General features: G+C 50.0%; 1 protein-coding gene and 1 non-coding gene across 7 annotated transcripts in view; one reads left to right on the plus strand and one right to left on the minus strand.

Annotated features, from left to right (window-relative positions):
- The window catches only part of CUX1 (cut like homeobox 1), a 470900-nt gene that overhangs the window by 84537 nt on the left and 360669 nt on the right, over positions 1 to 25694 (minus strand). For 5 of the 6 annotated variants that reach the window (XM_030932799.1, XM_030932798.1, XM_030932801.1 and 2 more), the window contains exons 11-14: positions 18599 to 18787; positions 6109 to 6167; positions 2218 to 2266; positions 507 to 603 (exon numbers count right to left, since the gene is read on the minus strand). In XM_030932799.1, coding sequence (XP_030788659.1) covers positions 507 to 603; positions 2218 to 2266; positions 6109 to 6167; positions 18599 to 18787 — 394 coding nt within the window. The remainder of the gene's footprint in view (positions 1 to 506; positions 604 to 2217; positions 2267 to 6108; positions 6168 to 18598; positions 18788 to 25694) is intronic. The other variant, XM_030932800.1, reaches the window with a different exon arrangement.
- On the plus strand, positions 1900 to 2030 carry LOC115898487. Its single transcript, XR_004058214.1, has one exon. It is a non-coding gene; the product is annotated as a small nucleolar RNA SNORA48 (small nucleolar RNA).

Genomic DNA, 25694 nt, shown 5'->3' on the forward strand with positions numbered 1-25694 from the left:
CAGAAGCACAGTCAGTGACGCCACCATTTGGGGGATGAGCCAAGAAAGGCTAAGGACGGGGGACGCGTCCCCAGGGTAGACCTGACCAAGGAAGAAAAACCTCTACTGGACCCGGCATGCCCGGGGCTGTCCCTGAAAACACCACCAGAGCGAGGCTGGGTTCACACTGCCCCTGGCCTCTGTGCAGCACAACTAGACACAGATCAGAAAGGCCGACGTCCTCCGAGCTGTCCCTCCCGGCGTCTCCAGCCGCACTGCCCCTAACTGACCTCCGCAGAGCCTGTGCGGCTGGCCCGTCTCAACATCCAGCTTTTTAAGCAGGGCGGGGAAGGGAAGGGAGGAGCGGTGAGGAGAAGGGCACCCAACACGCATTAGTCAAAGGTTCTCATCAACCGGCGCTTCTCTGGCCATGCATCTGCCCAGACTCACGATTCACCTTCCTTTTCCTTGACCGACCCCTGAAAGCGAACCAAGCACCGCACACGCGCGAAGCCCGGCCAACCTACCGCTCAGGTCGCTGTTGGAGATGCGCAGTGCGGCGTTCTCCGACTGCAGCGACCGGTTCTTCTCCATCAACAGCACCTCCAGGGGCTTGGCCGCATCCTAGAAGAGGCAGAGCAGGGGGTTCACTGTGGGGCTCACTGCGGGGCCGGCCACCCACACGCTTCCTGGGCGACCAGGCCCGGAGCCCTGCCTCCCTCCGTCTGTCCGTGTTCCCACCCAGCTCTCCATCTGACTCCGAAGTGGGCTAGGGACAGCTGGTTTTCCCCCAAGATGTTTAACACACATGGAAAACAAGTTCCCTTCAGAAAGAATGGATTCTAGTTGAAGTCATTTTTCTTCTTAGACTTCCACAGCTTCTAAACAATTAATTATTCTCTCATCTGTTCTCAAACTCAAGCGACCTGAACTCGCGCCTCATTTGGCCATAAGACTGGCTGCCAAGCCACAAACCTCTGTCCGAACGTTTCTGTAAAGGGAACTTTTCTTTTTTTTGCCAGCCACAAAGATGTTGGTTGTCTTCTGGGCATCAGGAGTCAGATTCCACTTAGGATGTCAATTTGATTTGATTTTTTAATTTTTTGAGACGGAGTCTTGCTCTGTCACCCAGGCTGGAGTGCAGTGGCACAGTGTTGGCTCACTGTACCCTCTGCCTCTGGGGTTCAAGTGATTCTCCTTCCTCAGCTGCCAGAGTAGCTGGGATTACAGACGTGTGCCACAACACCCAGCTAATTTTTTATATTTTTGGCGGAGATAGGGTTTCACCATGTTGGCCAGGCTGGTCTCGAACTCCTGACCTCAAGTGATCCACCCACCTCAGCCTCCCAAAGTGCTGGGATTACAGGTGTGAGCCACCATGCTTGGCCTGGAAGTCAGTTTTAATCGGCCACCAGATGACCCTGGGCCACTGTCATCCTGCCCTTGTGCCTTCTCTACTGAGGCAGCATGTAACCAAAGTTCCTAAACCAATCTATTTTTGGCTGCTCTTTAATGCAATTAAAAAAAAAAAAGTCTCTCACGGTTGTCCAGGCTGGAGTGCAGTGGCGCGATCATAGCTCACTATAGCCTTGAACTACTGGGCTCAAGTGATCTTCCTGCCTCAGCCTCCCAAGTAGCTGGAACCACAGGCATATGCCATAGTACTTGGCTATTTTTTGTTTTTTGTTTTTAATAGCGACGTGGTCTTGCTATATTGCCCAGGTTGTTCTCGAGTTCCTGGCCTCAAAGCGATCCACCTGTCTTGGCCTCCCAAAGTGCTGGGATTACAGGCATGAGCTACTGAGCCTGGCCTTCTTAAACACAACTGACAGTTTTTTATCTACGTTCTTAGTACCTGCTCAAGTGAAATCACAATTTCACTTCAGTTACCAGTTTGGAAAACACTAACTTGTCTCTTTTTGCCTCTTTTTAGTTAAAGATAATTTGCTTTTTGGTAGGGCCCATCTCCTATCAGTCAGGGATGAAGCAATCCCTTGTTCATCCCCAGCTTGGCTTTTGATCTATGCCTGGTTCACACCTTGGACACATGGAAAAAAAGGAGAGAGAGAAAAAAAAGACAATCTGCTTTAACTTGGTTAAAATGTTCTTGAAGTATGACTCATTGACTGTAAGCAAGAGGCCTCATAGAAACAGTGAGATCATGGGATATTCTGGAGGGACCAGTGGTAACCAGCAGCGGGGCTGACGCTAGTGCTGACCATCGAGTGAGACACGTACCTGTGTCCCAGCGCCCTCGGACGGTGCAAACTCCATGGACTTCAGAATGCTGCAAGAGCACGAGAGAGGGGTTATTTTATTTTAGTTTTTGAGCCAGAGTCTCATTCTGTCACACAGGCTAGAGTGCAGTGGCACGATCTTGGCTCACTGCAACCTCTGCCTCCTGGGTTCAAGCAATTCTCTTGCCTTAGCCTCCCGAGTAGCTGGGATTACAGGCATGTGCCATCATGCCCACTAATTTTTGTGTTTTTAGTAGAGACGGGGTTTCACCATGTTGGCCAGGCTGGTCTCGAACTCCTGACCTCCACTGATCCACCCGCCTCAGCCTCCCAAAGTGCTGGGATTACAGGCGTGAGCCACCGCGCCCGGCCCAGGGTGGTTATTTTCTACTTATACCTTTGACAACAGCCACATTAATAAGCATTAACATTACAATTTCCTGCTCTCCAGGAACTGAAGAACTGTCAACTTTAACAACTTCCCTGGCAGTAATAGAATCTGATAATGTCTCTAGAATAACTATTCAACTAGCAGTTGGCTGGCAAAAGTTTCTTGCCTAGCATGTAAATCATTCCATATGGAATCACACCAGGTCTGTTCAGAGTATAATTTTAAAGTTTAATACAGGCATAACATTGTTGCAAGTGGAATGTATTTGTAAAGCTTAAAGGGAAGGAAAAAGTGGTAAGGAGAAGCCAGAGAGAGAGGAACCCACCAGGGCGGCCACTGCCCACACCTCACTTCTAACTGGCACCCACCTGGGGACCAGGGGATATAGGCAAAGGGCAACGTCCTAGACTTAGATGACTCAGAAGCGAGGTGGACAGACCTTCTCTGCAGCCCCAGGTTGGGGAAGGAGCGCAATGACAAAGGTGTGGCAACATAAGGTGACTTCTGCCTCCCTTGTTCTCATCGGCACTGAAAAGGGCCATGCCCTGATCACTACAGTCTCAGTGAGTCCAGGTCCCCAGGATTATTACTGTTTCTTGAGTTCCTTTTGCTGTGGATGTCCCTCTTTTGCTGAGTATACCAAGGAGAAGAGGAGAAGTGAGGCTGTGTGGCTTTGAAGGAGCTGCAAGTGTTTCTTTGAAATACCAAGGATGGAGGAGAGACCCAGAGCAGGCTGGCTGGACCGTGAGATTTACCACTCGCAGGTGCAGAGTCAACCGAACCTTCGCTGTGTTCCTGCAGCCACGATTTCGGCCTCTGTCCTTTTAGTGTGTGCCACCACACCTGGATAATTTTTGTATTTTTAGTAGAGACGGGGTTTTGCCATATTGGCCAAGCTGGTCTCCTGACCTCAGGTGATCCACCCGCCTCGGCCTCCCAAAGTGCTGGGATTACAGGTGTGAGCCACTGCGCCCGGCCGAAAGGGGTTTCTTAAGATGGAATCCTGTCCTTTGTTTCCTATTTTCTTTAGGATTATGTAATAAAAGACCATGTGTCTATTTATTCTATAGATCTTTACCAGCAGCCTGCTAGCCGCTTGTTGCCGTGGGGAATCAGAACCACTCCTGGTCCGTACTCCAGGAAATGTACAGGCCAGTACAGGTAATAGGCAAGACTCCAAGTGGTCCATTAAGAGACAGAACTTGTGAGGACCCCAGCAGGAGGGATCTTGACGGGTTGGAGACCACGTCTCAGCGTCATGATGAACAAGCATTGGAGAAGGGCCCTGAAGGGCCAGGGTGTCTTGTGCTGCAGTGCGTGAGGATCTGAGGTCAGCACCCCGTTGCGTGGGGGTGAGGAAATGGAAATGGGACGATGTTGAGAAGGGGACGCGGGCAAGAGCCCAAGAACACACCTGGGCAAAGAAGCCACCTGAGTGGGGCTTCTAGATGTGCACATGGTGGTGGGGCCTGTCATGTGCAGATGCAACAGAAAGAGTCAGCAGGAACGTGGTGACAAGCGGGGCTGGCGAGGCAGCCCTGCAGTGGGGGTAGCGGCAGCCTGTGGCCTAGCGGGCTATGGATGAGAGGGAGTAGACCGGTATGTGCTGCTGGCTGGAGCCTGGAAACCTCAGCTCCCAGGGAATGAAGTGAACTTGGGGGAGGGGGGAGAGGAGGAGGAGGAGGAAGAGGAAGAGGAATACTAACTCCCAGGGTGAGGCTGGGCAAAGGCCTTTGCAGCAGAGTTTCTCTGGCTCAAAATTAGAAGGCCCAATTTCTTTTCTTTTTTAGAAGAGGGAAAGGAAGGAAAGAATGGGATAGGAGAGGCAGGTAGAGAAGGTTAACCAGGTAACGTTTAATAATAAGTTACTTGTAATCCCAGCACTTTGGGAGGCTGAAGTGGGCGGATCACCTGAGGTCGGGAGTTCGAGACCAGCCTGACCAACATGGAGAAACCCCCATCTCTACCAAAAATACAAAATTAGCCCAGGGTGGTGGCTCATGCCTGTAATCCCAGCTACTTGGGAGGCTGAGGCAGGAGAATCGCTTGAAACCGGGAGGCAGAGGTTGCGGTGAGCTCAGATAGCACCACTGCACTCCAGCCTGGGCAACAAGAGCGGAACTCTGTCAAATAAATAAATAAGTAAGTAAGTAAGTTACAAAGGCTGGAAGTGTTAAAGGGGTGGAGGGGTTTGTCCAAAGAGGTGCCGGCAGAGGCTTCGCAGGTGGAAAGGGGATGAGACTACTCGGGGGGAGAGCATGGTGGGGGCAGGGACTACGAGGGCCAGCAGACACCAGGGAGGCTGGAGGTCTCAGGCGAGAGAAGGCAGCTAGTCATGGAAGTGAAATGGTTCAAGAGGACACCCAATGAGTTTTTCTTAGCAGAATGGAATGAACAATACAAAGAAAACGTGGTGAGTGGGTGTAGGCTCATCTTAAAAGGAGAAATGGAAAATAGCAGCAAGGGAGAAAGGGGCTGATGGGACAGCAGGAAGGACAGGAAGGAAGGGACCCAAGGTCGAGGCGGAGGGGGCAGCCTGCACAGATGGGAGGTGGCACCTAAGACCAGAGGCGGGGGTCTGTCCCTAGCAGAGGACTAGGGCATCTGTGGATAGAGGTTGGGGTAACAGTGACAAGGGCAGAGAAGAACCCCCGAGGAAGCCTCAAACCAGCAGAGTTCCAGCCGTGAGAAGCACGGGGGACCCGTGGGGCCGGTCACTATGCCCTAGGCAACCTTTGTTTGCAGTGGTTAATAACGTTAGGAGTGAGGCAGGGATGCCAGTGGGAAGGCTTGGAATGGCTGACGATCGAGGGGAGCTGTATGAACACAGAGGGTCTGACCATAGGCTCCAGGCTTGCAGGGGAGGTCGGTGAGCCTGGAGCATGATGGATGTTGGGGGACAGGTAAAGACCAGGACCTGAGAGCTCCAGAGAGCCAAAGAAGGCTCAGGGTGAGGAGGCAGAGGTGGGGGCTGCTGGCCGAGAAGGGAACTTTGAAGCCTGAGAACTGAGAATGCCATCATTAGCCCTGAAAAGATGACAAGCTTTCGGCTACAGTCTCACAGATGGAGAACAGAGATTGGAAGACAGAGTTTCCGAGTCCAGGAGGCCAGGGCAGTGTGAGGCCATATGCCCACCTTCAACCTGAAAACGTTTCCCTCCTGTGCTTTGCTTCTGTTTGGGGAATTTATAGTTGCAAAACAAGGTCATATTTGATCATTTCTGTAAAGGCACTATGCCCCTGATTCCATGCATTCTGGAATACCTGAAATGCACAGCTTTTAGCAGAAGTCCAAAGAATTCAGGGACAGGCCCGAGGGCAAACGCCCACAGCGTTGGGTAGCCCAGGACACCGTGCAGTGGCAGACTCTGGCTGCATTTATGGGCATCTGCTGAGCCAGAGGGCAGGGGGCCAAGGCTCCCTGTCACCGGCCTGGCATTGTTAGCAGATGGCCCTAATGCGCCCCAGCTTGTGAGAGGCCACAGAGGTCTCTGTACTTACTTCAGCTCTTTCTTCACCTCTTCATAGTCAGCCTGGCCTTTGAGTTTTTCTTCCAGTTGCTGAAAACAGAGAAGAATTTGATCAGTGGCCATGCCTGACAACAGGTCGATGGACTTCACCGACGGCATTCGCTGCGGAACAGCCAGCTGTGCCTGCGAGGGGAAGCCAGCCCTTGTGAGTGGAGTCAACAGTGCTGGGGCCATCTTTTTTCCTTCATGCTCCCGGCCTGCCCAGTGTGAGTGCGTGCCCAGGCACAGCAACGTGTGTAGGGATGCTGTAAAGTTGTTAACGTACAACTTAGCAAAAGCAGAATGAAGGCTGGGTATGGTGACTCATGCTTGTAATTCCAGCACTTTGGGAGGCTGAGGTGGGAGGACTGCTTGAGCCCAGGAGTTGGAGGGTGCAGTGAGCTATGACTGTGCCGCTGCACTCCAGCCTGGGTGACGGAGTGAGGAATGGAGACCCTACCTCTTTAAAAAAAAAAAAAAAAAAGAAGGAAGAATCTTTGCAGAGGAGGAAAAGTGCATTTTGTAGGAAGTGCCATGAAACCGCAAACAGAAGGAGGAGAGGCTTTCCTGGCTGAGGGACTCATACAGCTGGTTGTCAACACCTTTGGGAGGACCTCCGCTGATGAGAGACACAGCCCTTTTGTGTTGAGAGTAGGCATCAAACAGGCATCAGGGCAAACGCCTTTGCACTCCTGAACCCCTGAATGCTGGGGTTTTAGGAGTAGGGGCCTGTTCAGTTAGGTGCTCGGTGGCTTCCCTGACAGCAAGCTGGTCTGAGTCCTGCGGGGAGGGCCCTGCCTGAGATACTGCTCCCTCTCAGGTGCCTAGGGGAACGATGGCACATTTCCAAAGGGCAGTGATGCTCCAGTGGGCTCCAGAAAGGTCTGTGAGCCCACTGGGGACTGATGTGGCTGTTTCTTGTTTTTCTTTTTAATCTTTTCTTTTTTTTTTTTTTTTTGCTGGAGACGGACTCTCGCTCTGTTGCCCAGGCTGGAGTGCAGCAGCGTGATCTTCGCTTGGCTCACTGCAACCTTGGCCTCCCGAGTTCAAGCAATTCTCCTTCCTCAGCCTCCCCAGTAGCTGAGATTACAGGCATGCACCACCACTCCTGGCTAATTTTTTTTTTTTTTTTTTTTTTTTTTTTTTGAGATGGAGTCTCGCTCTGCCGCCCAGGCTGGAGTGCTGTGGCCAGATCTCAGCTCACTGCAAGCTCCGCCTCCCGGGTTCACGCCATTCTCCTGCCTCAGCCTCCGGAGTAGCTGGGACTACAGGCGCCCGCCACCTCGCCCGGCTAATTTTTTTGTATTTTTTAGTAGAGACGGGGTTTCACCGTGTTAGCCAGGATGGTCTCGATCTCCTGACCTCGTGATCCGCCCGTCTCGGCCTCCCAAAGTGCTGGGATTACAGGCTTGAGCCACCGCGCCCGGCTCCTGGCTAATTTTTTTGTATTTTTAGTAGAGATGGGGTTTTGTCATGTTGGCCAGGCTGGTCTTGAACTCCCAACCCCAGGTGACCCTCCCGACTCAGCTTCCCAAAGTGCTGGGATTACAGGAGTGAGCCACCCTGCCCAGCCTGATGTGGCTGTTTCTGCCCACAGCTCTGCAGGGCTTTCTTGTGAGAGGAGCCATTGCTGTGGGGTGGTCGTAGGGGGTGCTTTCTTCTCTGAAGGTGTTTTTGGACTAGTTTGCTTTTGATCTTTTCTAAAGGGAGCTCCTTGGAGGAAATGAGGCAACTCTACATAAAACAAGAACATGGAGGGGCAGTGCCAGGAGGGTGTTCTGACCATTCAGCATGTTTCCAAGCTAGAGGTGAACAAACGTCATTTCCGGTAACTTCCCCTCTACAGGGTTTCTAGGTGTTATGCTGCTGCTGCTTTTTTTTTTTTTTTTTGAGACGGAGTCTGGCTCTGTCGCCCGGGCTGGAGTGCAGTGGCCGGATCTCAGCTCACTGCAAGCTCCGCCTCCCGGGTTCACGCCATTCTCCCGCCTCAGCCTCCCGAGTAGCTGGGACTACAGGCACCCGCCACTTCGCCTGGCTAGTTTTTTTTTGTATTTTTTAGTAGAGATGGGGTTTCACCGTGTTAGCCAGGACGGTCTCGATCTCCTGACCTCGTGATCCACCCATCTCGGCCTCCCAAAGTGCTGGGATTACAGGCTTGAGCCACTGCGCCCGGCCTTTTTTTTTCTTTAAAAAAAAAAAAAAAAGAGAGACAGGGTCTTGCTCTGTCACTCAGGCTGGAGTGCAGTGGTGCGATCATAGCTCACTGCAGCCTCCAACTCCTGGGCTCAAGCAATCCTCCTGCCCTAGCCCCTTGAGTAGCTGGGACTACAGATGTACATCACCACACCTGGTTATTTTTTAAGAGATGGGGTCTTGCTATGTTGCCCAGGCTGGTCTCAAACTCCTGAGCTCAAGTGATTCTCCCTTCAGCCTCCCAAAGTGTTAGAATTACAGGCGTGAGCCACCATGCCCAGCCATAGGTGCCCTTTCAGGTTCTGCTTGACTAGCCATGGCTAAGACCACAGTTTAAAGCCAACTGAGAACATTCTAGACTTTGGGGAGGAGATGGTGCCATCCAAATCCCAACCTGCCCGCTGTTTTAAAAATTCATGTGTTTTATTAGTTAATCACTAATTAATAATTAACTAATTATTCAATAATAATTAGAGATGAGGTTTCACCATGTTGGCCAGGCTTTATAAAGGCACTGCAGATCAAGCAGGGGAAATGACGAATGTTCAGTAACAGGGCTGGGACGTTTGGTTTTTCATATAAAAAAATGCATAAATAAGATAAATACTATCTTGGTTTGTACAAGCACACACAATTACTAACTAACTAACTAACTAACTAACTAACTAACTAAAACTCCTGGGCTCAAGTTATCCTCTTTGGCCTCTCAAAGTGCTGGGATTCCAGCTGCCCAGCCTTCATTGGGCCCGTCTTTTTCTGTTGCCTTCGCTGGTGATTTCTCAAGTGTGCCTTTCCCACTGCATGAAACTGCTCTGCCCTAGGTCCTTTTGAAAACCTCTTGCTGACTTTGTGTATTATAATGGTTTTCTCAGTCCTAATCAAACAGGAGGTAGAAGGCACTCGTTTTCCTACAAAAGATTCTCAGAAGGTGCTTGTTAAGAAGTGATTATTTTATTCTCTTCCCTATCGTCAAATAGCAGTTAGTACTAATGCACTCATATTTCCTTTTGAGGGATTATTCAGTGTCACTGGAATCCAAAATGCACATCAGACGGTCGCGATCACTGAGGCTGGATACGGAACGTGCATAAACGTGGTCATATCCAGAGAATAGGAGCCGGCTGGGAATAAGGCAGAGAGAGGGAGGAGCACACGGAGGGTCTCCGAGCCTGGCATGGCACAGACCAGGAAGGCCAATGGCCTGAGCCTGGAACCCGAGTCTGTCACTTATGAGCTGGGTGTCTATGGACAAGTTAATAAACTTCTCATCTGTAAAATGGGAATAACAGCAATTACTCAAGGGTTTGCACAAAGCAAAGAACCAGTGCAGATGTTGGCAACTCTGGGCCCTCAATAGTGGGACTCTTTTTTTTTAAGTTATTTTGTAGAGACGAGGTCACACTGTGTTGCCCAGGCTGGTTTTGAACTCCTCGGCCCAAGTGATCCTCCCACTTCAGCCTCTCAAAGTGCCGGGATTCCAGGTTCCCAGCCTTGATATTGGGACTCTTAGCACTGCTAAGTCCCATTACACTCTCTAAGGGCACAGCTGCAGGTCTTCTTCGAAGGCCTGTGATTGGCCCTAATTGGAAGGTTTTAGGGGTGGGATCCGTGTATAACTGTGTACCACATAACGCTTTGGTCAACAAAGGCTGCCTAAGCCCCATAAGAGTCTTTTTTAATTTTGAGACAGAGTCTCACTCTGCTGCCCAGGCTGGAGTGCAGTGGCATGATCTCGGCTCACTGCAACCTCCGCCTCCTGGGTTCAAGCAATTCTCCTGCCTCAGTTCCCCAAGTAGCTAGGATTATAGGCGTCTGACACCATGTCTGGCTAATTTTTGTATTTTTAGTAGAGATGAGGTTTCACAATGTTGGCCAGGCTGGTCTTGAACTCCTGACACTAGGTAATCCACTTGCCTTGGTCTCCCAAAGTGCTGGGATTACAGTCTTGCGCCACCGCGCCTGGCCTGAGTCATTCTAATGGAACGTACAGAGAAAGCTGACATACGGCCCTTTATAAAGGCACTGCAGATCAAGCAGGGGAAATGACTAATGCTCAGTAATGATGCTGGGACATTTGGTTTTCCATATGAAAAATAGGCACAAATAAAAAAACATACATATACTATCTAGGTTTGTGCAAGTACACACTGATTGCACAACGCATTCACCTAATGACGCATTTCTCAGAATGCAGCCTCATTGTTAAGTGACGCATGACTGTATTTTAGTTGGACATGAGCTTTTGCTGAGAGCTAAACAGCTTCCATTGAGAGTTCTGCCATCTACCTTGGGGCAGTTGAACCAGGAAGTCCCCAAGATCTCTTCTGTAAAACTTTGATGATGTTTCCTGTCTTGGGCAGACAAGCTGTCTGGAGCCTGGGGGAGGCTGCCTGGCGATGCTTCTCCCAACTGGCGGAGCGCCTGTAACCTGGTCCCATGGACATCTCCGTTCTAGTGACCCTACTGTGAGTGCCACATCTCAAAACCTGCAGATGCAGGGCTCCCATTGGCCTCTGATGCTGAAAATGCCCAGTGTGGGAAAAAAGACTAACTGCCCTCAGTGCGGTTCTTCGATCAGAAACTCCTTGTTGGGTTCCCAGAAAGCTCGGTTTCAAAGACTCTGACCCTGGGATGGGCGACAGGCACACCAGTTTCTCAATGTCTCTGAAGACGCACTCCTCCTGTCCGGTCATGCTCCCGCTGGCCGCGTGGTATGCTAGACCTGCGCTTATTCCTAGCATTTCATATGCTATCTGATTTCATGATTGCCAAACTTTTGCAGATGTGTCTGACTACCCAAAGAAAGAAAAAAAATCTCTGGGGTCCTACAGTGCAGGTCCTGACAGAGCTGAGGCCAGCTCTGCTTGCCTGTAGGGAGGAAGTGAGATGCCAGAGAGGCCAGGATGAGCCAGGGGCTCTCTGCAAACCTGGACTCCAGAGTCCCACAGATCCTGACTCTGCCACGTACTTGCAAGGTGAACCTAGATAAGACTCGACGTCTTGGGTCAGGTGTGGTAGCTCGCTTGAGCGTGGGAGTTCAAGACAAGCAGGACAACATAGCAAGACCCCGTCTCTACAAAAACACAAAACAAAACAAAAAAACCCCAAAACATTAGCTGGGTATGTTAGTTAGCATGTGCCTGTAGTCCCAGCTACTCAGGAGGCTGGGGCAAGAGGATCACTTGAGTCTGGGAGGTAGAGGCTGCAGTGAGCCGTGATGGTGCCACTCCACCCCAGGCAAAAGAGTGAGACCTTGTCTCAAATAAATAAATAAATAAACAAACCAATCAACCAACCCACCTGATCACCCAGACTTGACTTCTCTAAGCCTCAGTTTCCTTATCTATAAAATGGGGATCGTGTTTATATGTTAACAGTGCTTTGGTGAGGATAAAATAAAATATTGGGTACTTAGAGCTTAGTATGGTGCTGGGCACATGGTAAAGTGCTCTGTAAATGGTGGTTAGTACTGTTACTGTCCTTGTTACCACAATTACTACATCCCTGCTAGGTGGGGTTGAATCTGGCTACAACTGGATCTGAAGAGAGTCTCTGGTTCTGTTTCTCCAGGAGCTCTGTTCATGAAAGTCTCCAGATCTCAGCCTGTCACGTCCCAAGGTCCCCGCTATTCTGCAGCAGAGCCACAGAGAAAGAGTACATGTGCCCTGGAGTGGCTCCCGCTGTCAAGGGTACCCCATGTCCAAGACTGTGGAAAGAGAATCTGGGAACTGGTCATCTTCCTGAAAAATGCACTTGTCTGGCTGGGTGCGGTGAGTCACGCCTGGAATCCCAGCACTTTGGGAGGCCAAGGCAGGAGGACTGCTTGAGCCTAGGAGTTCAAGACCAGCAGGGGCAACACGGGGAGATCCCATCTCTACAAAAATTTAAAAATTAGCTGGGTGTGGTGGTGCACGCCTGTAGTTCCAGCTACTCGGGAGGCTAAAGTGGGAGGATCACTTGAGCCCTGGAGGTTGAGGCTGCAGTGAGTTATGATCATGCCACTGCACTCCATCCTGGGGCAACAGAGCAAGATCCTGCCTTTAAAAATAAAATAAAATGCACGAATCTAAGGAACACATGTAGGCTTTACAGAGATAGGTGAGAAAAGGCCAAGTGTCAGAGACCTGTCTGCCAACCTGGTCCTACCCCGGCTGACTGTGACCTTGGATAACCTGAGCCTGTTTGGGCCTCACGTTTCTCATCTGAAGAATGGGGAGATTCAGAATGAATACAGGTTTTCAAAGGACAGTGGTGAGACGCAGGATGATCAAGTACCAATCGAACATACCTGTTGTAATAGTACGATCGAAAAGATACATGGAGCCCACCTGGTTCCAAGAACTTAAGTGGTGCTCCCCAGCTGGGTCCTGAAGTGCCAGAATTATCTATTTGAAGTTCTTAAAAGCCTGGCTAACATTTAAATGAAAATAAGCTTTAATTTACAATGCCAACTATTTTGGCATTAGCAAATTACGTGTTCAATCTATAGACGATGTCTATCTACTGCAGGGCACGGTGGTTCATTCCTGTAACCCCAGCACTATGGGAGACTGAGGTGGGAGGATCACTTGAGCCCAGGAGTTCGACACCAGCCTGGGCAACATAGCAAGACACAATCTCTACCAAAGATATAAAAACTAGCCGGCTGTGGTGGCATGTGCCTGTAGTCCCAGCTACTTGGGAGGCTGAGGTGGGAGGATTCCTTGAGCCAGGGAGGTCGAGGCTGCAGTTAGCTATGATTGTGCCATTGCACTCCAGCTTGGGCAACAGAGTGAGACCATGTCTCAAAAAAAAAAAAATAGCAAAGGGGCCTCTCACAGGTCTGACTAAGGCAGAGACCCTGGGAAAGGTTGTGTCTTCCAGGTTACACAGCGAGCGGTCAAGGTGACAATATCTCTTTTCCATAAAATTCTGACCGTGGGGGCAGAGTGGCATCTGCGGTGCAGATAAATGGGGCCAGGCTCTGCGTGGTGCTGTCTGACTGGTTCAGGTTAGAGTTGGTGTGGGAGTCTTCGGCCTCACGTGGAACCCCTGGCCCAGGGCAGGGGTCTGAGACACAGGCCCTTAGTTGACACTGCATCTCTGGGGTCTAGGCCTGGGCAGCATGTACCTCCTTTTCTACTGGACAAGGACTCTCTCCAGATGAGGACATGTGTCTCCATGCTTCCTCAGGGAGAGGCAGCAGGTATGGAAATTTAGGTTCTGCTGGTGCTGGGAGTTGGGGAGGAGCCCAAGGATACTCTGGGCTCTGGATGGTGAGTCCAGATCTCCACTGGGGTGGGTGCTGTGTATGCTCTAATGATCCTCTCTCCCCAGCCTCCCATGTAGCTGGGACAACAGGCATGTGTCACCACTCTGGCTCATTAAAAAAAAAAAAATTAAGAGAAGGGGCTGGGCGCGGTGGCTCACGCCTGCAATCCCAGCACTCTGGGAGGCCGAGGCAGGTGAACAACCTGTGGTCAGGAGCTCGTGATCTGACCTGGCCAACATGGTGAAACCCCGTCTCTACTAAAAATACAAAAGTTAGCTGGGCATGGTAGTGGGAACCTATATAGTCCCAGCTACTTGGGAGGGTGAGGCAGGAGAATTGCTTGAACTCAGGAGGTGGAGGTTGTGGTGAGCTGAGATCACGCCACAGGACTCCAACCTGGGAGACTGAGCAAGATTCTGTCTCCAAAAATATATATAAATAAAAATAATTAAAAAAATAAAAAAGATGGGATCTCACTACATTGGCCAGGCTAGTCTTGAACTCCTGGGCTCCAGTGATCTTCCTACCTGAGAATGCAAGATGAAAAGAGAGACCCCCAAGGCCAGAGGGTGTGGGGAGATGGAAGATTTTCCACCACCTCTTTTATAGTACCTCAGTGCCCCAGGGACATAGCACCTTCCCATAGTGTCTCCATGGGACCCATCAGAGCCTCAGGGGCTGGGGTGAGGGGTAGGGAAACAGGAGCAGTTTGGAAAAAGACCCCTAGGTGATTCTAACTCATGAGACTACCCACCCAGTGGGAAGCAATGATCTTTAAAGCGTCTTCAGAAAAATATAATTTCTCCTTCTGGGAGACTGGCGTCCTTTCAGTTAGCCTTTCTTACAAATACTCATTTTAAATCGAAGCTATTGGTAGCATTATCTTCTGTGCTATAGCAAGTACAGTGCAGTTGACTAGCTAATTATACTGCCTCTATATTAAAGCATTCCAACAGAAGACCACAGAATAGAGAATTATCAAAAAGCAGCCTTGTCAACGGTGGTCGGGCTATTTCATTAATTGCACAAATAGAGTTCTTCCTTACAAGTGGCACTATGCTTAAGCACTTGTCAGATTAGGCAGGAGGAAACATCTCCCACTTCTGCGTCTGTTTCCGTGCCTAATTAAAGGTTAGCGGATGTCCCGTGACACACGTGGATAGCGGGGCGCTTATGGGGAGCTTCGCTTGAAAAAGTAGAGCCCTGGACAGGACAGACTCGAAGACGTGCAGCTGTCTGGTATCCTTGTAAAATGACAAATCAAATTTGAGGGAAGAGAAGAAATCTCAGTGGCAGAAAGATGGAGAATTTCAATGGGTTAGAGAAAGAGAACCAATTAGTCCTCCAATACATCCAACTATCATTGGCTATCATTGGATATACGGAGAGTACCATTGGAAAGTACGGGTGGAAACAATTCAATGAACTCAGGACAAAAGATTCTGCCCAGTAAGTCTTCTGCATATGGGAAATGCCCTCTCCCCAAGTGACTGTCACCAAACAACCTGGCACATGTCTCAAAGATCAAGGACCCGCTGCCAAGTGTTCATGGGAAAACCACCCGCAACTCCAAACAGCAGAGCTGGGCGCTTGAAGCCTCCTCTCCCAAACAGCAACCTAATTCGAGGCCCCACTGTGCATCCGTGGGTCCCCCGTAAGACAGGAAAGCGGGGAAGGGGACAGGAAGAAGAAAGAAAGAAAGCAGCTCCATGGTAAGCGAAGGTGAGTTCTTTGAATAGCCAAGACTGTGGGGTCAAGGCTCCCCACGGCAAACGCATCAGGTTGCCAGTTTACCAAGTCTCATTTGTAAAAATATTTTCCTAAGAATTGTATTCCTTTAGGTTATAGTTGAGGCTATACATTATACACATTAGGAAGACAAAATGCCCTCAGAAGGTATCTCGTTCAATTAACCTTACTCCTTTGGGGTGAGAGGAAACCCTGGTTTGGTGAAGTCAAATGCTTTCTGCATGTGGGTTTGGTATTAGCGAAATCTGTACTCCTGGCAACAAGGAGTTAAGATAATTAAAATCAGAAGTCTTGTTACTAGAAGATATGTTTTGATTATTAGATTAGATGAAGATAAGGTAGCAATGATTTTGGAAGAAGTACTGCTGAATTGTTTCATTAACTGCACGGTATTAAACAATTCCCCCAAGATACGGATAACGAACATTAATTTGCAAAACTGCGTTTCATTTTTTTGTGAAGGCAAACATTGAAACCTTAACTGATTTGGAAGAAATTGCTCTATAATAAAAAATGTGAGGTCTACAGCCTTGCTCTCTTGTAGCCGGTGTGTATCCGAGTCACGCCCTTTAACTTGACAGTGGACAGAAAGGCAAATTATCTCATAATAATGTCGTTGCTGGGGTCAGAAATGGCCGTAACATGAGAAAATGAGATTAAATCCAGAAATAAAAACCGAATCCTGGTACTCATTGGGTAAGCTGATGAGAGAGGAAGAAATGACGGTGACAAAATAAATGACCCGGCTCACGGTGGCTCACACCTGTAATCCCGGCATTTGGGAAGCCGAGGTGGGCAGATCACCTGAGGTCAGGAGTTCAAGACCAGCCTGACCAACATGGAGAAATCCCGTCTCTACTAAAAATACAAAATTATCCGGAAGTGGTGGCTCATGCCTGTAATCCCAGCTGCTCGGGAGGCCGAGGCAGGAGAATCGCTTGAACCTGGGTGGCAGAGGTTGCGGTGAGCGGAGATGGCACCATCGCACTCTAGACTGGGCAACAGAATGAATTTCCATCTCAAATAAAATAAAATAAAATAAAATATTTTAAAAAATGACCTGGCTGAGGACAGACGGAAGCAGGATTCTACCATTTCCCCAAAGTCGGCAGGACTATCTCCTCCAAGGGACCAGGCACTGGGCAGTTCTCAGTGAATGGGTGAAATTCACCCCAAAGAGGCAGAAGAATGGAGAGAGGGAGGGTCATGGGAGCCATCAGCATCAGCAATAGATTTGTTGGAAACTTAGTTTTGGCATAAATTTGGTCATGTGTCGAAAAGAAAATTTCAATTAAAAAAAAAAAAAAGACATTGGGCCAGGTGCAGCGGCTCATGCCTATAATCCCAGAGTGCTTTGGGAGCCAAGGTGGGAGAACTGCTTGAGCCCAGGTGTCCCAGACCAGCCTGGGGAACATAGTGAAATCTCATCTCTACAAAAAATTAAAAAACTAGCTGGGTGTGGTGGGTCACGTCTTTGGCCCCAGTTACTTGGGAAGCTGCGAGGCAGGAGGATCGCTTGAGCCCAGGAGTTCGAGGCTGCCATGAACTGTGATCCTGTCACTGCACTCCAGTCTGGGCGAGTGAGAGAGACTCCATTTCCAAAAAAAAATCAAAAAGGCAGTGGCTTATGCCTGTAATCTAATCCCAGCACTTTGGTTGGAGGCCAAGGCTGCTAGACTACCTGAGGTCAGGAGTTTGAGACCAGACTGGCCAACATGGTGAAACCCCGCCTCTACTAAAAATATAAAAATTAGCCTGGCATAGTGACGACTGCCTGTAGTTCCAGTTACTCAGGAGGCTGAGGCAGGAGAATTGCTTGAATCCAGGAGGCAGAGGCTGCAGTGTGCCAAGACTGTGCCACTGCATACCAGTCTGGGCGACAAAAGTGAAAATCCATCTCAAAAACAACAACAACAAAACAAAATGGACCTAAGTATATCCTAGATCTACTTCATACCAGAAAAGGTTTCCTTTGAATGTTCACAATGAACCCTGACTCACTTTATTCATACAATGAATATACCTTACAGCCGCTCATTCTCTCACCCCCTGACACCGTATGGAGGTACTGGGGAAGGAATGGGTCTGAACGGGCAGCTCCTGGGCAGAGTGAGGAACCCCGGCCAGGGGCTGAAGCCCTGCCCTGAAGGTCCTGCCTTCTTCACTGTCAAGACTGACAACTCTGAGTCTCCTCTGGCTCTGAAGCCTGTAAATCAAGGGTCCCAGGACCCTCTTCAAATTATGCTCGCTTCAACAGATTGCAAATACCTAACGTATAATCATTACTTTCAATATGTGGAAAAAGCTCTGGGTTCTGCGTCTGGGATAGAAATTCATGGAAAAGCCAAGAGTGCCTTGTGGGAGGGAGCCTGAGTGTCTGGCTCCCTGGACTGAAGCAGTACCTGGACTGGGGCCACCAAGGGAAAAGGTGATTGGACAAGAGAATGTCCCTTAGCTTAGAAGGTCACATGTGACTTCCATGGACCTCTGGGGTTTTATTTGGCTCAGGCACCGGAAGTGCTGGAGTTATAGTACACCACGTCCTCCTGTGGGGGTATCCTCAGAAAGCCAGGATGCTCTGCAAAACTCAATTAAAGAGCTGGGCGCAGAAGCTCACATCTGTAATCTCAGCACTTTGGCAACCTGAGGTGGGCAGATCACCTGAGGTCAGGAGTTCAAGACCAGCCTGACCAACATGGTGAAACCCAATCTCTACTAAAAATACAAAAATGGTGGCACGTGCCTGTAGTCCCAGCTACTCGGGAGGCTGAGGCAGGAGAGTTGCTTTAATCTGGGAGGTGGAGGTTGCTGTGAGCCAAGATCACACCATTGCATTCCAGCCTGTGCGACAAGAATGAGACTCTGTCTCAAAAATAAATGAATGAATGAACGAATAAATAAAGAAGTTGGGCGTGGTGATGTATGCCTGTGATCCCAGTTACTCGGGAGGCTGAGGCAGGAGAATTGCTTGAACTTGGGAGGTGGAGGCTGCAGTGAGCCGAGATCGCACCACTGCGCTCCAGCCTGGGCAACAGAGCGAGACTCCATCTCCAAAAAAAAAAAAAAAAGAAAAAGAGGGAAATGCTGTCTACACAAGGGCTGATGGCAGGGTTCAACATCCAGTCTTCGTGCTGTGGACTCTGGGACTCTCCTTGGTGCTATTTTACAGAGGTTCAAGGTTGTCATACTTGCTATCAAGTCCAGAAAGGCAGACGGTGTGTGTGTGTGCGCACGTCCAGCTGCCCGCCCTGCCTCCTTGGGCCACCCCCGGCCCCTGCGGCCCCCTTACTTTGAGCGTGTTGTTTTTGGCGCTCAGCTGCTGCTCAAGCTGGGAGATCTGGCTGGCTGAATTCTCCCGCAGCTTGGTGAGGCTGGCCTGGAGTCTCTGCACGTCCTCCACCAGCTGTGCGATCTCCCGCTCCTTGGCGGCCAACTCAACTTCTAGGCTGGAGCGGGTCAGCACCTCTATGGCCTGCTCCTGGGGAGGAGAAAAGAGATGACAAAACTGCACTGGCCTTGAGGCAGGTGCTTGGGGCTATCTGTGCTGGCAACTGAGACAGAAGCTGCACAGATATCAGGGTGTGGATGGTGATGGCAGGATGTCACTTCTTGCCCTTGCTTGCACTTCCCCTATGTCACCTTCCTCCCCCTATGGTTAGCTGCCACCTGGATTCATCCACTGGACAAATATGTACTGAGCACCCACCATGTACCAAGCATATAGCAGTGAATCAAAGGACAAAAGTCCAGGCTGGGCGCGGTGGCTCGCGCCTGTAATCCCAGCACTTTGGGAGGCCGAGGTGGGTGGATTACCTGAGGTCAGGAGTTTGAGACCAGCCTGGCCAACATGGTGAAACCCTGTGCCTATAATTAGGTATAATTAGCTGGGCTAATTATAGGCGAGTGGTGGCGGCTTGTAATCCCAGCTACTCGGGAGGCCGAGGCAGGAAAATCACTTGAACTCAGGAGGCGGAGGTTGTGCTGAGCTGAGATTGTACCACTGCACTTCAGCCTGGGCAACAGAATGAGACTCTGTCTCAAAAAAATGAAAAAAACAGGAGAACAGTCCCTGTCTTCCCAGGGTTTACAGCCCAGCAGGGATGGGGCATGGTGAGTGAGATGCAGAAAATATACTTAAAATTAGTAACGCAAAGTGTGCAGGGTGACCACTGTCAAAGGAGACTTAAAACAGAGGCCAGAGAGTCAGAGTTGAGAGAGGCAGGGGTTTTAATAAGATGGCCAGGAAAAGACTCACTGAGATGGTGATGTGTGAGCAGAGACCTGGAGGAGGTGGGAGGGGCTGCTGAGTGCTGGAGAAGAGGGAACAGTGCTCCAGGCAGGAGAACGGCAGAGTGGGTGGCTCAGAGGAGGAAGCCTCCCTCGAATGCTGCCAAACCACCGCGATTTTCCACCACAAGGTGGGATTCAAGGTCCTTGAGATTCTCTGTTAAAATTACCCAGAAGCTGAGATATTGTCTGACAAATTGATAACTCTATATCAGCATTTTCTTTTTCTTTTTCTTTTTTTTTTGAGATGGAGTCTTGGTCTGTCACCCAGGCTGGAGTGCAGTGGCGCGATCTCGGCTCACTGCAACCTCCATCTCCTGCGTTCGAGCAATTCTTCTGCCTCAGCCTTCTGAGTAGCTGGGATTACAGGTGGGTACCACCACACTCGGCTCATTTTTGTATTTTTAGTGGAGACGGGGTTTCACTAGGTAGGCCAGGCTTGTCTCGAACTCTTGACCTCAAGTGACCCACCCACCTTGGCCCCAAAGTGCTGGGATTACAGGCATGAGCCACTGTGCCCGGCCAGTATTTTATTTAATAAAAGAATTAAAAGATGTGGCAGATGTATATTTGGTGTTCCTTTGTTGAAGAACTCTTAGGATAATTGATTAAAAAACAACAACAACAACAACAACAACAAAAACTGGCTACCTATCCCTTAACCTCACCAAATGCTCATTGTGGAAATAGAAAAAAGGTAAGGTATTTAAAAAAAAAAAAAAAAGGAAAAAGTCAAATCTGTAATTCTACTTCTCAATGACTCAAGTAGTACTTTTTTCAAGCTTTAAAAGCAATCATGGGGCCGGGTACCGCGGCTCACACCTGTAATCCAAGCACTTTGGGAGGCGGAGGTGGATGGATCGCCTGAGCTCAGTTCGAGACCAGCTTGGGCCACATGGCGAAAACCCATCTCTACAAAAAAATACAAAAATTAGCCAGGCATGGTGGTGCATGCCTATAGTCCCAGCTGCTCAGGAGGCTGGGGCGGGAGGATCGCTTGAGCTTGGGGAGGTTGAGGCCATGATTGCACCACTGATCTCCAGCCTGGGTGACAGTGCAAGACTCTGTGTCATAGAAAAAAAAAAAGGAATCCTGGCTCCTGAAAGATTCTGAAATCTTTTCTGCAGGGCAGATACAATTCTGGGCATGACAGACGGGGACGGGGTGGAGAGGGCAGAGCTGCATGGCGTCTTTGACAGCCGAATCCTGGGGCAGCTCATGCTGTAACACAGAAAGCCACTGTCCCTGCTGCTGTCCCCCCTCTGAAGTGCTCTGTTTCATGTCCTGATCTTGCCTGTATTGTGGGGAAAGGGTGGCACCGTGGCCCCGGCAGGCAAGCACAGCTGGGCCATCCCATGCACTGTGTGCTCACCACGGATTTTCAAATTTGGGGATAGGCAATCACTCAGGGAAATAATGCTTCATATCTCCCTCGGGGAAAATGAGGCCTTTACCATTTAAGTCTGTAAAGTTTCGTGTGCAAAGATGGTACTCCTTCCTGCTGCTTTGATTTGTATGAGGTTGTAAAACAGGTGTTTCGGTTCTCCTGACCTCTGACAGCTGTGCGCGTGGCCCTGGAGGGCTGGAGCGAGCATCTCCTGTCGGCTTATTTACCAGGCACAGGCTGTCCAGGCCTGTTCCGTGCAGTGTGAGCTGCACGGATCGTTGCCAATTTGCCAACTGTTGCTGGTGCACAGTGAGGCAATTACAGAAATCGAGAATAAGTGTTTAGAAACTTTTATAGCGATTCGGCATTTTGGTGACATTTTAAATGTCTTTTATATAAAACGATCAGTCTGCCACAGACTGGAAATTTAAAAAACAAAACAAAACTGTCCATCACAGGGAGTCTGGAAAGCACCGCTCTGGATAACGCCCGGCAGGGTCAACGTCAAGAGCCCTCCAGGGTAGGAGGACCAGGACGGGGGCTGAGCCACAGGAGGGGGGAATGGGTGGGCCTCGGGCGGGCTGATGGGACCTTGTCGGAAGGAAGCGGGGCTCCATCTCAGGGTGGGTGCCAGGAAAGGGCAGGGAACATGCAGGCAGGTGCAGAGGCTGGCAGGAGTGTAGGGCAGGGCTGGAGGAGTGACGGCTGCCAGGGGTGGCCAGAGGTGCCTGGATGTGTGGTGGCAGCCCTGGGGAGTCCCTGCCAGCTCTGGAGCAAGGAGGGGACACAGTAGAAGTGACATGTAGGGAGGTCAGTCTGGGCACAAGTTGAATCATGCTATAACACGTCCTCATCTTAATCTTCCACCCTGAGGGGTGCTGGCCATAGACACTGATTAAAAGGTTTTTACGAAAGGGTCAGTAAAACCAGCCAAGGGAACATGGGTTTCACGAGGGGCAGGTCAAGGTTAATGTATCTGGGACAAGTGCTCCTCATGACATGGGTCAAAGGTACAGACTGCAGTGCTGTCGCTGGACCCAGAGTGGGGACCGGGTAGCGGGTGGTTGAGGGCTCAACTCTGGGCCTGGCTGGGCGTGGCCACAAGAGCTTGGCCACATTATCCAACTCCCAGGAACTCAAGCCACAAACCCCTCCTTCATAAAATAGCAAAAATCATCGCTGTCTCGCATGAACTAAAGCAGTAAGACCTTGGAAATGACACAGACATGACCATCCTCCCTTTATCTGTTTTTTTGTTTTGAGATGGAATCTTGCTCTGTTACCCAGGCTGGAGTGCAGTGGTGTCATCTCAGCTCACTGCAACCTCCGCCTCCTGGGTTCAAGCGATTCTCCTGTCTCAGCCTCCTGAGTAGTTGGGCTTACAGGCACATGCCACCATGCCTGGCAAAGGCAAATTTTTATAGTTTTAGTAGAGATGGGATTTTGCCATTTTGGCCAGGCTGGTCTTGAACTCCTGACCTTGTGATCCGCCTGCCTCGGCCTCCCAAAGTGCTGGGATTATTGGTGTCAGCTGCCACGCCCGGCCCATCCTTCCTTTATCTGAAACTGTGGCTCACTCCATCTCAACACAATGGGCACTCCCAGTTGTCCTGTCACAAGGACACAATGGAGAACTAAGAAAGAAACAGAGAGGGGCTTGGGGAGCGATCCAGGGGGCCTGGATGAGAAGCAGCGGCCTGTCAGTCCATTGGGTGATGGCTGGGAGAGACATGGGCAAAAGCTAGAGAGGAAATCAGAGAGAGGAAGAGGTGGCCTTCAAAGCTTTAGGGAGGCTGGGTGTGGTGGCTCATGCCTGTAATCCCAGCACTTTGGGAGGCTGAAGTGGGCGGATCACCTGAGGTCAGGAGTTTGAGACCAGTCTGACTAACATGGTGAAACCTCATCTCTACCAAAAACACAAAAACTAGCCAGGTATGGTGGCATGCACCTGTAATCCCAGCTATTCGGGAGGCTGAGACAGGAGAATTGGTTAAACCCAGGAGTGGAGGTTGTAGTGAGCCCAGATTACGCTGCTGTACTCCAGCCTGGGTGACAGAGTGGGGCTACGTCTCATTAAAATCAAACAAACAAACAAAAAAACTATGCAAAGCCCAGCATGGCCGCAAACTTGGGCCAGCAGCTCACTCAGTGACCGCTCACCTTCTAGAATGGGGGATTCCACTGGGATACCCAATGGACGGGTTTTGGCCTTTGCTAGATCTACAGACTCCACTGTTTCGCTGCTGCATTCTGCCAGCCAAGTGCAACAGACCATTTTTCCGCTGGCCCAGTTTCCTATGTTTGCTCCCCAACTGGCTGCAGCTGGAACCCACTGGCTATGTGGGAACACATGCCCGTGGGGAGCCCCACGGGGCTGCTCTGGGGAGACTGAACCGGTGCCATGTAAACACGGCACTTAACCGATGATGAAGTGTTTAAGCGCCCCTAGGATCCACAACGGACTCTACCTGCAAAAACATTCATTTCCTTCTGAAATGTTTTGGTTGCTGCAGTCCAGGATAGTGCCAGAATTCTTTTCAACCAAAACACTGAGCTCAGGGGCTCCATGTAGACGCATCAGAATGGACGGCTTCCTTTGCAGAACCAGGCGGGACCCTAGGGGCCAGGGGAACCGCTGACCCCGTCCTGAAGGCTGCCTCCCACCCCGGCCATAGTGCTGCATCCAGTTTGTCGAAACTTAGAGGAAGGAACCGTAACAGAGCCAAGGGGACATTCAGTTAAAATTAAGTTCCAGAGTCCATGAAGTATGAAGGACGTGATGGCCTGCTCAATGCAAATCTTTTCTCTATATCCAGAAACACTCTCTACATCCAGAAATCCTATCTATCTACTTTTTTTTTTTTTTTTTTTTGAGCTGGATTATTGTTGTTGCCCAGGCTGGAGTGCAGTGGCATGATCTCAGCTCACTGGAACCTCTGTCTCCCAGGTTCAAGTGATTCTCCTACCTCAGCCTCCTGAGTAGCTGGGATTACAGGCACAGGCCACCACACCCAGCTAATTCTTCTATTTTTAGTACAGACAGGGTCTCGCCATATTGGCCAGGCGGGAACTCCTGACCTCAGGTGATCCGCCTACCTCGGCCTCCCAAAGTGCTAGGATTACAGGTGTGTGCCATCACACCCAGTCTCATATTTACTTTTTTGGAGACAGGATTTTTCTCTGTTGCCCAGGTTGGAGCACAGTAGCATGATCATAGCTCACTGCAGCCTCTGCCTCTTGGGTTCGAGCAATTCTCCTGCGTCAGCCAGCTGGGACTACAGGCACATGCCACCATGTCCAGCTAATTTTAACATTTTTGTAGAGATGGGGGTCTCCATATTTTGCCCTGGCTGGTCTCAAACTCCTGGCCTCATGTGATCCTCCTGCTTCAGCTTCTCAAAGGGCTGGGATTACAGGCGTGAGCCACTGTGCCCAGCAACAGGTGTTTTATTTAATGTTAATTTTAAAAAGAAACCTAAAATCCATTCTTAGAAGGGAGTCCTAATACCTCGATCTAGATTCATTCCTGGGGAATAATTTAAAAGCCACAGTCTGGGGTGCCAGAAGGCCCAACTTGGGTCTTAGCTCAGCCATTAAATTGTGCTTTGGGAAAAGGTGTTTACATTCATGGAGCTTTTGTTTCTTCATCTATATAAAAAAATAGGACTGGGAATGAAGGCTTATGCCTGTAATCCCAGCACTTTGGGAGGCTGAGGTGGGAGGATCGCTTGAGTCCAGGAGGTAAAGGCTATAGTGAGCCATGATCACTCCACTGCATTCCAGCCTGGGTGACCGAGTGAGATCCCGCAGTGGCTCACGCCTGTAACCCCAGCACTTTGGGAGGTGGATAACCTGAAGACAGGAATTCAAGACCAGCCTGGGCAACGTGGCAAAACCCCATCTCTACAAATAATACAAAAATTAGCCAGGAGTGGTGGTATGCGCCTGCGACTCCAGCCACTCGGGAGGCTGAGGCACGAGAATTGCTTGAACTTGGGAGGCGGAGGTTGCAGTGAGCTGAGGTCATGGCACTGCACTCCAGCCTGGGCAACAGAGCAAGACTCTGTCTCAAAAAAAGAAAAAAAAAAAAGAAACAACAGTACCCTGTTTCACAGATTGGGTGGAAATAATACTGTCAAACTGACAGATGAATTGATTACAAGAGCAAGTTTTTCTGACGAGACTACTCTCTGCAACCAGCCTCATCTTACTCCTTATGGTTCTTCGGGTGTCCATGACAAGCCCTGGCATACAGCAAGGGCTCGACGGAGTCACTGTTGGATAAAAAGGACTCCTACAACTGACATGTACTCATTGTAGCCTTAGGATGAGGGGCTCCTTAGAGGGGCCTTATGATCACTTAATTCCTATTTTACACATGGGGAAACTGAGGTTTGTAAGTGAACTAGTGATGAAATCATGTGCTAGAAATTGGGGGATCAGGCTGGGCTTGGCGGCTCACGCCTGTAATCCCAGCACTCTGGGAGGCCGAGGCAGGAGGATCTCTTAAGTCCAGGAGTTTGAGACCAGCCTGGGCAACATGACAAAACCTAGTCTCTACAAAAAATACCAAAATCAGCCAGGTGTGGTGGTGTGCACCTGCAGTCCCAGCTATGCGGGAGGTTGAGCTGGGAGGATCCCTTGAGCCTGGGAGGTGGAGGCTGCAGTGAGCCGAGATTGCGCCACTGCACTCCAGCCTGGGTGACAGAGA

Source organism: Rhinopithecus roxellana, chromosome 6, assembly GCF_007565055.1.
Source record: "Rhinopithecus roxellana isolate Shanxi Qingling chromosome 6, ASM756505v1, whole genome shotgun sequence".
Lineage (NCBI taxonomy): Eukaryota > Metazoa > Chordata > Mammalia > Primates > Cercopithecidae > Rhinopithecus > Rhinopithecus roxellana.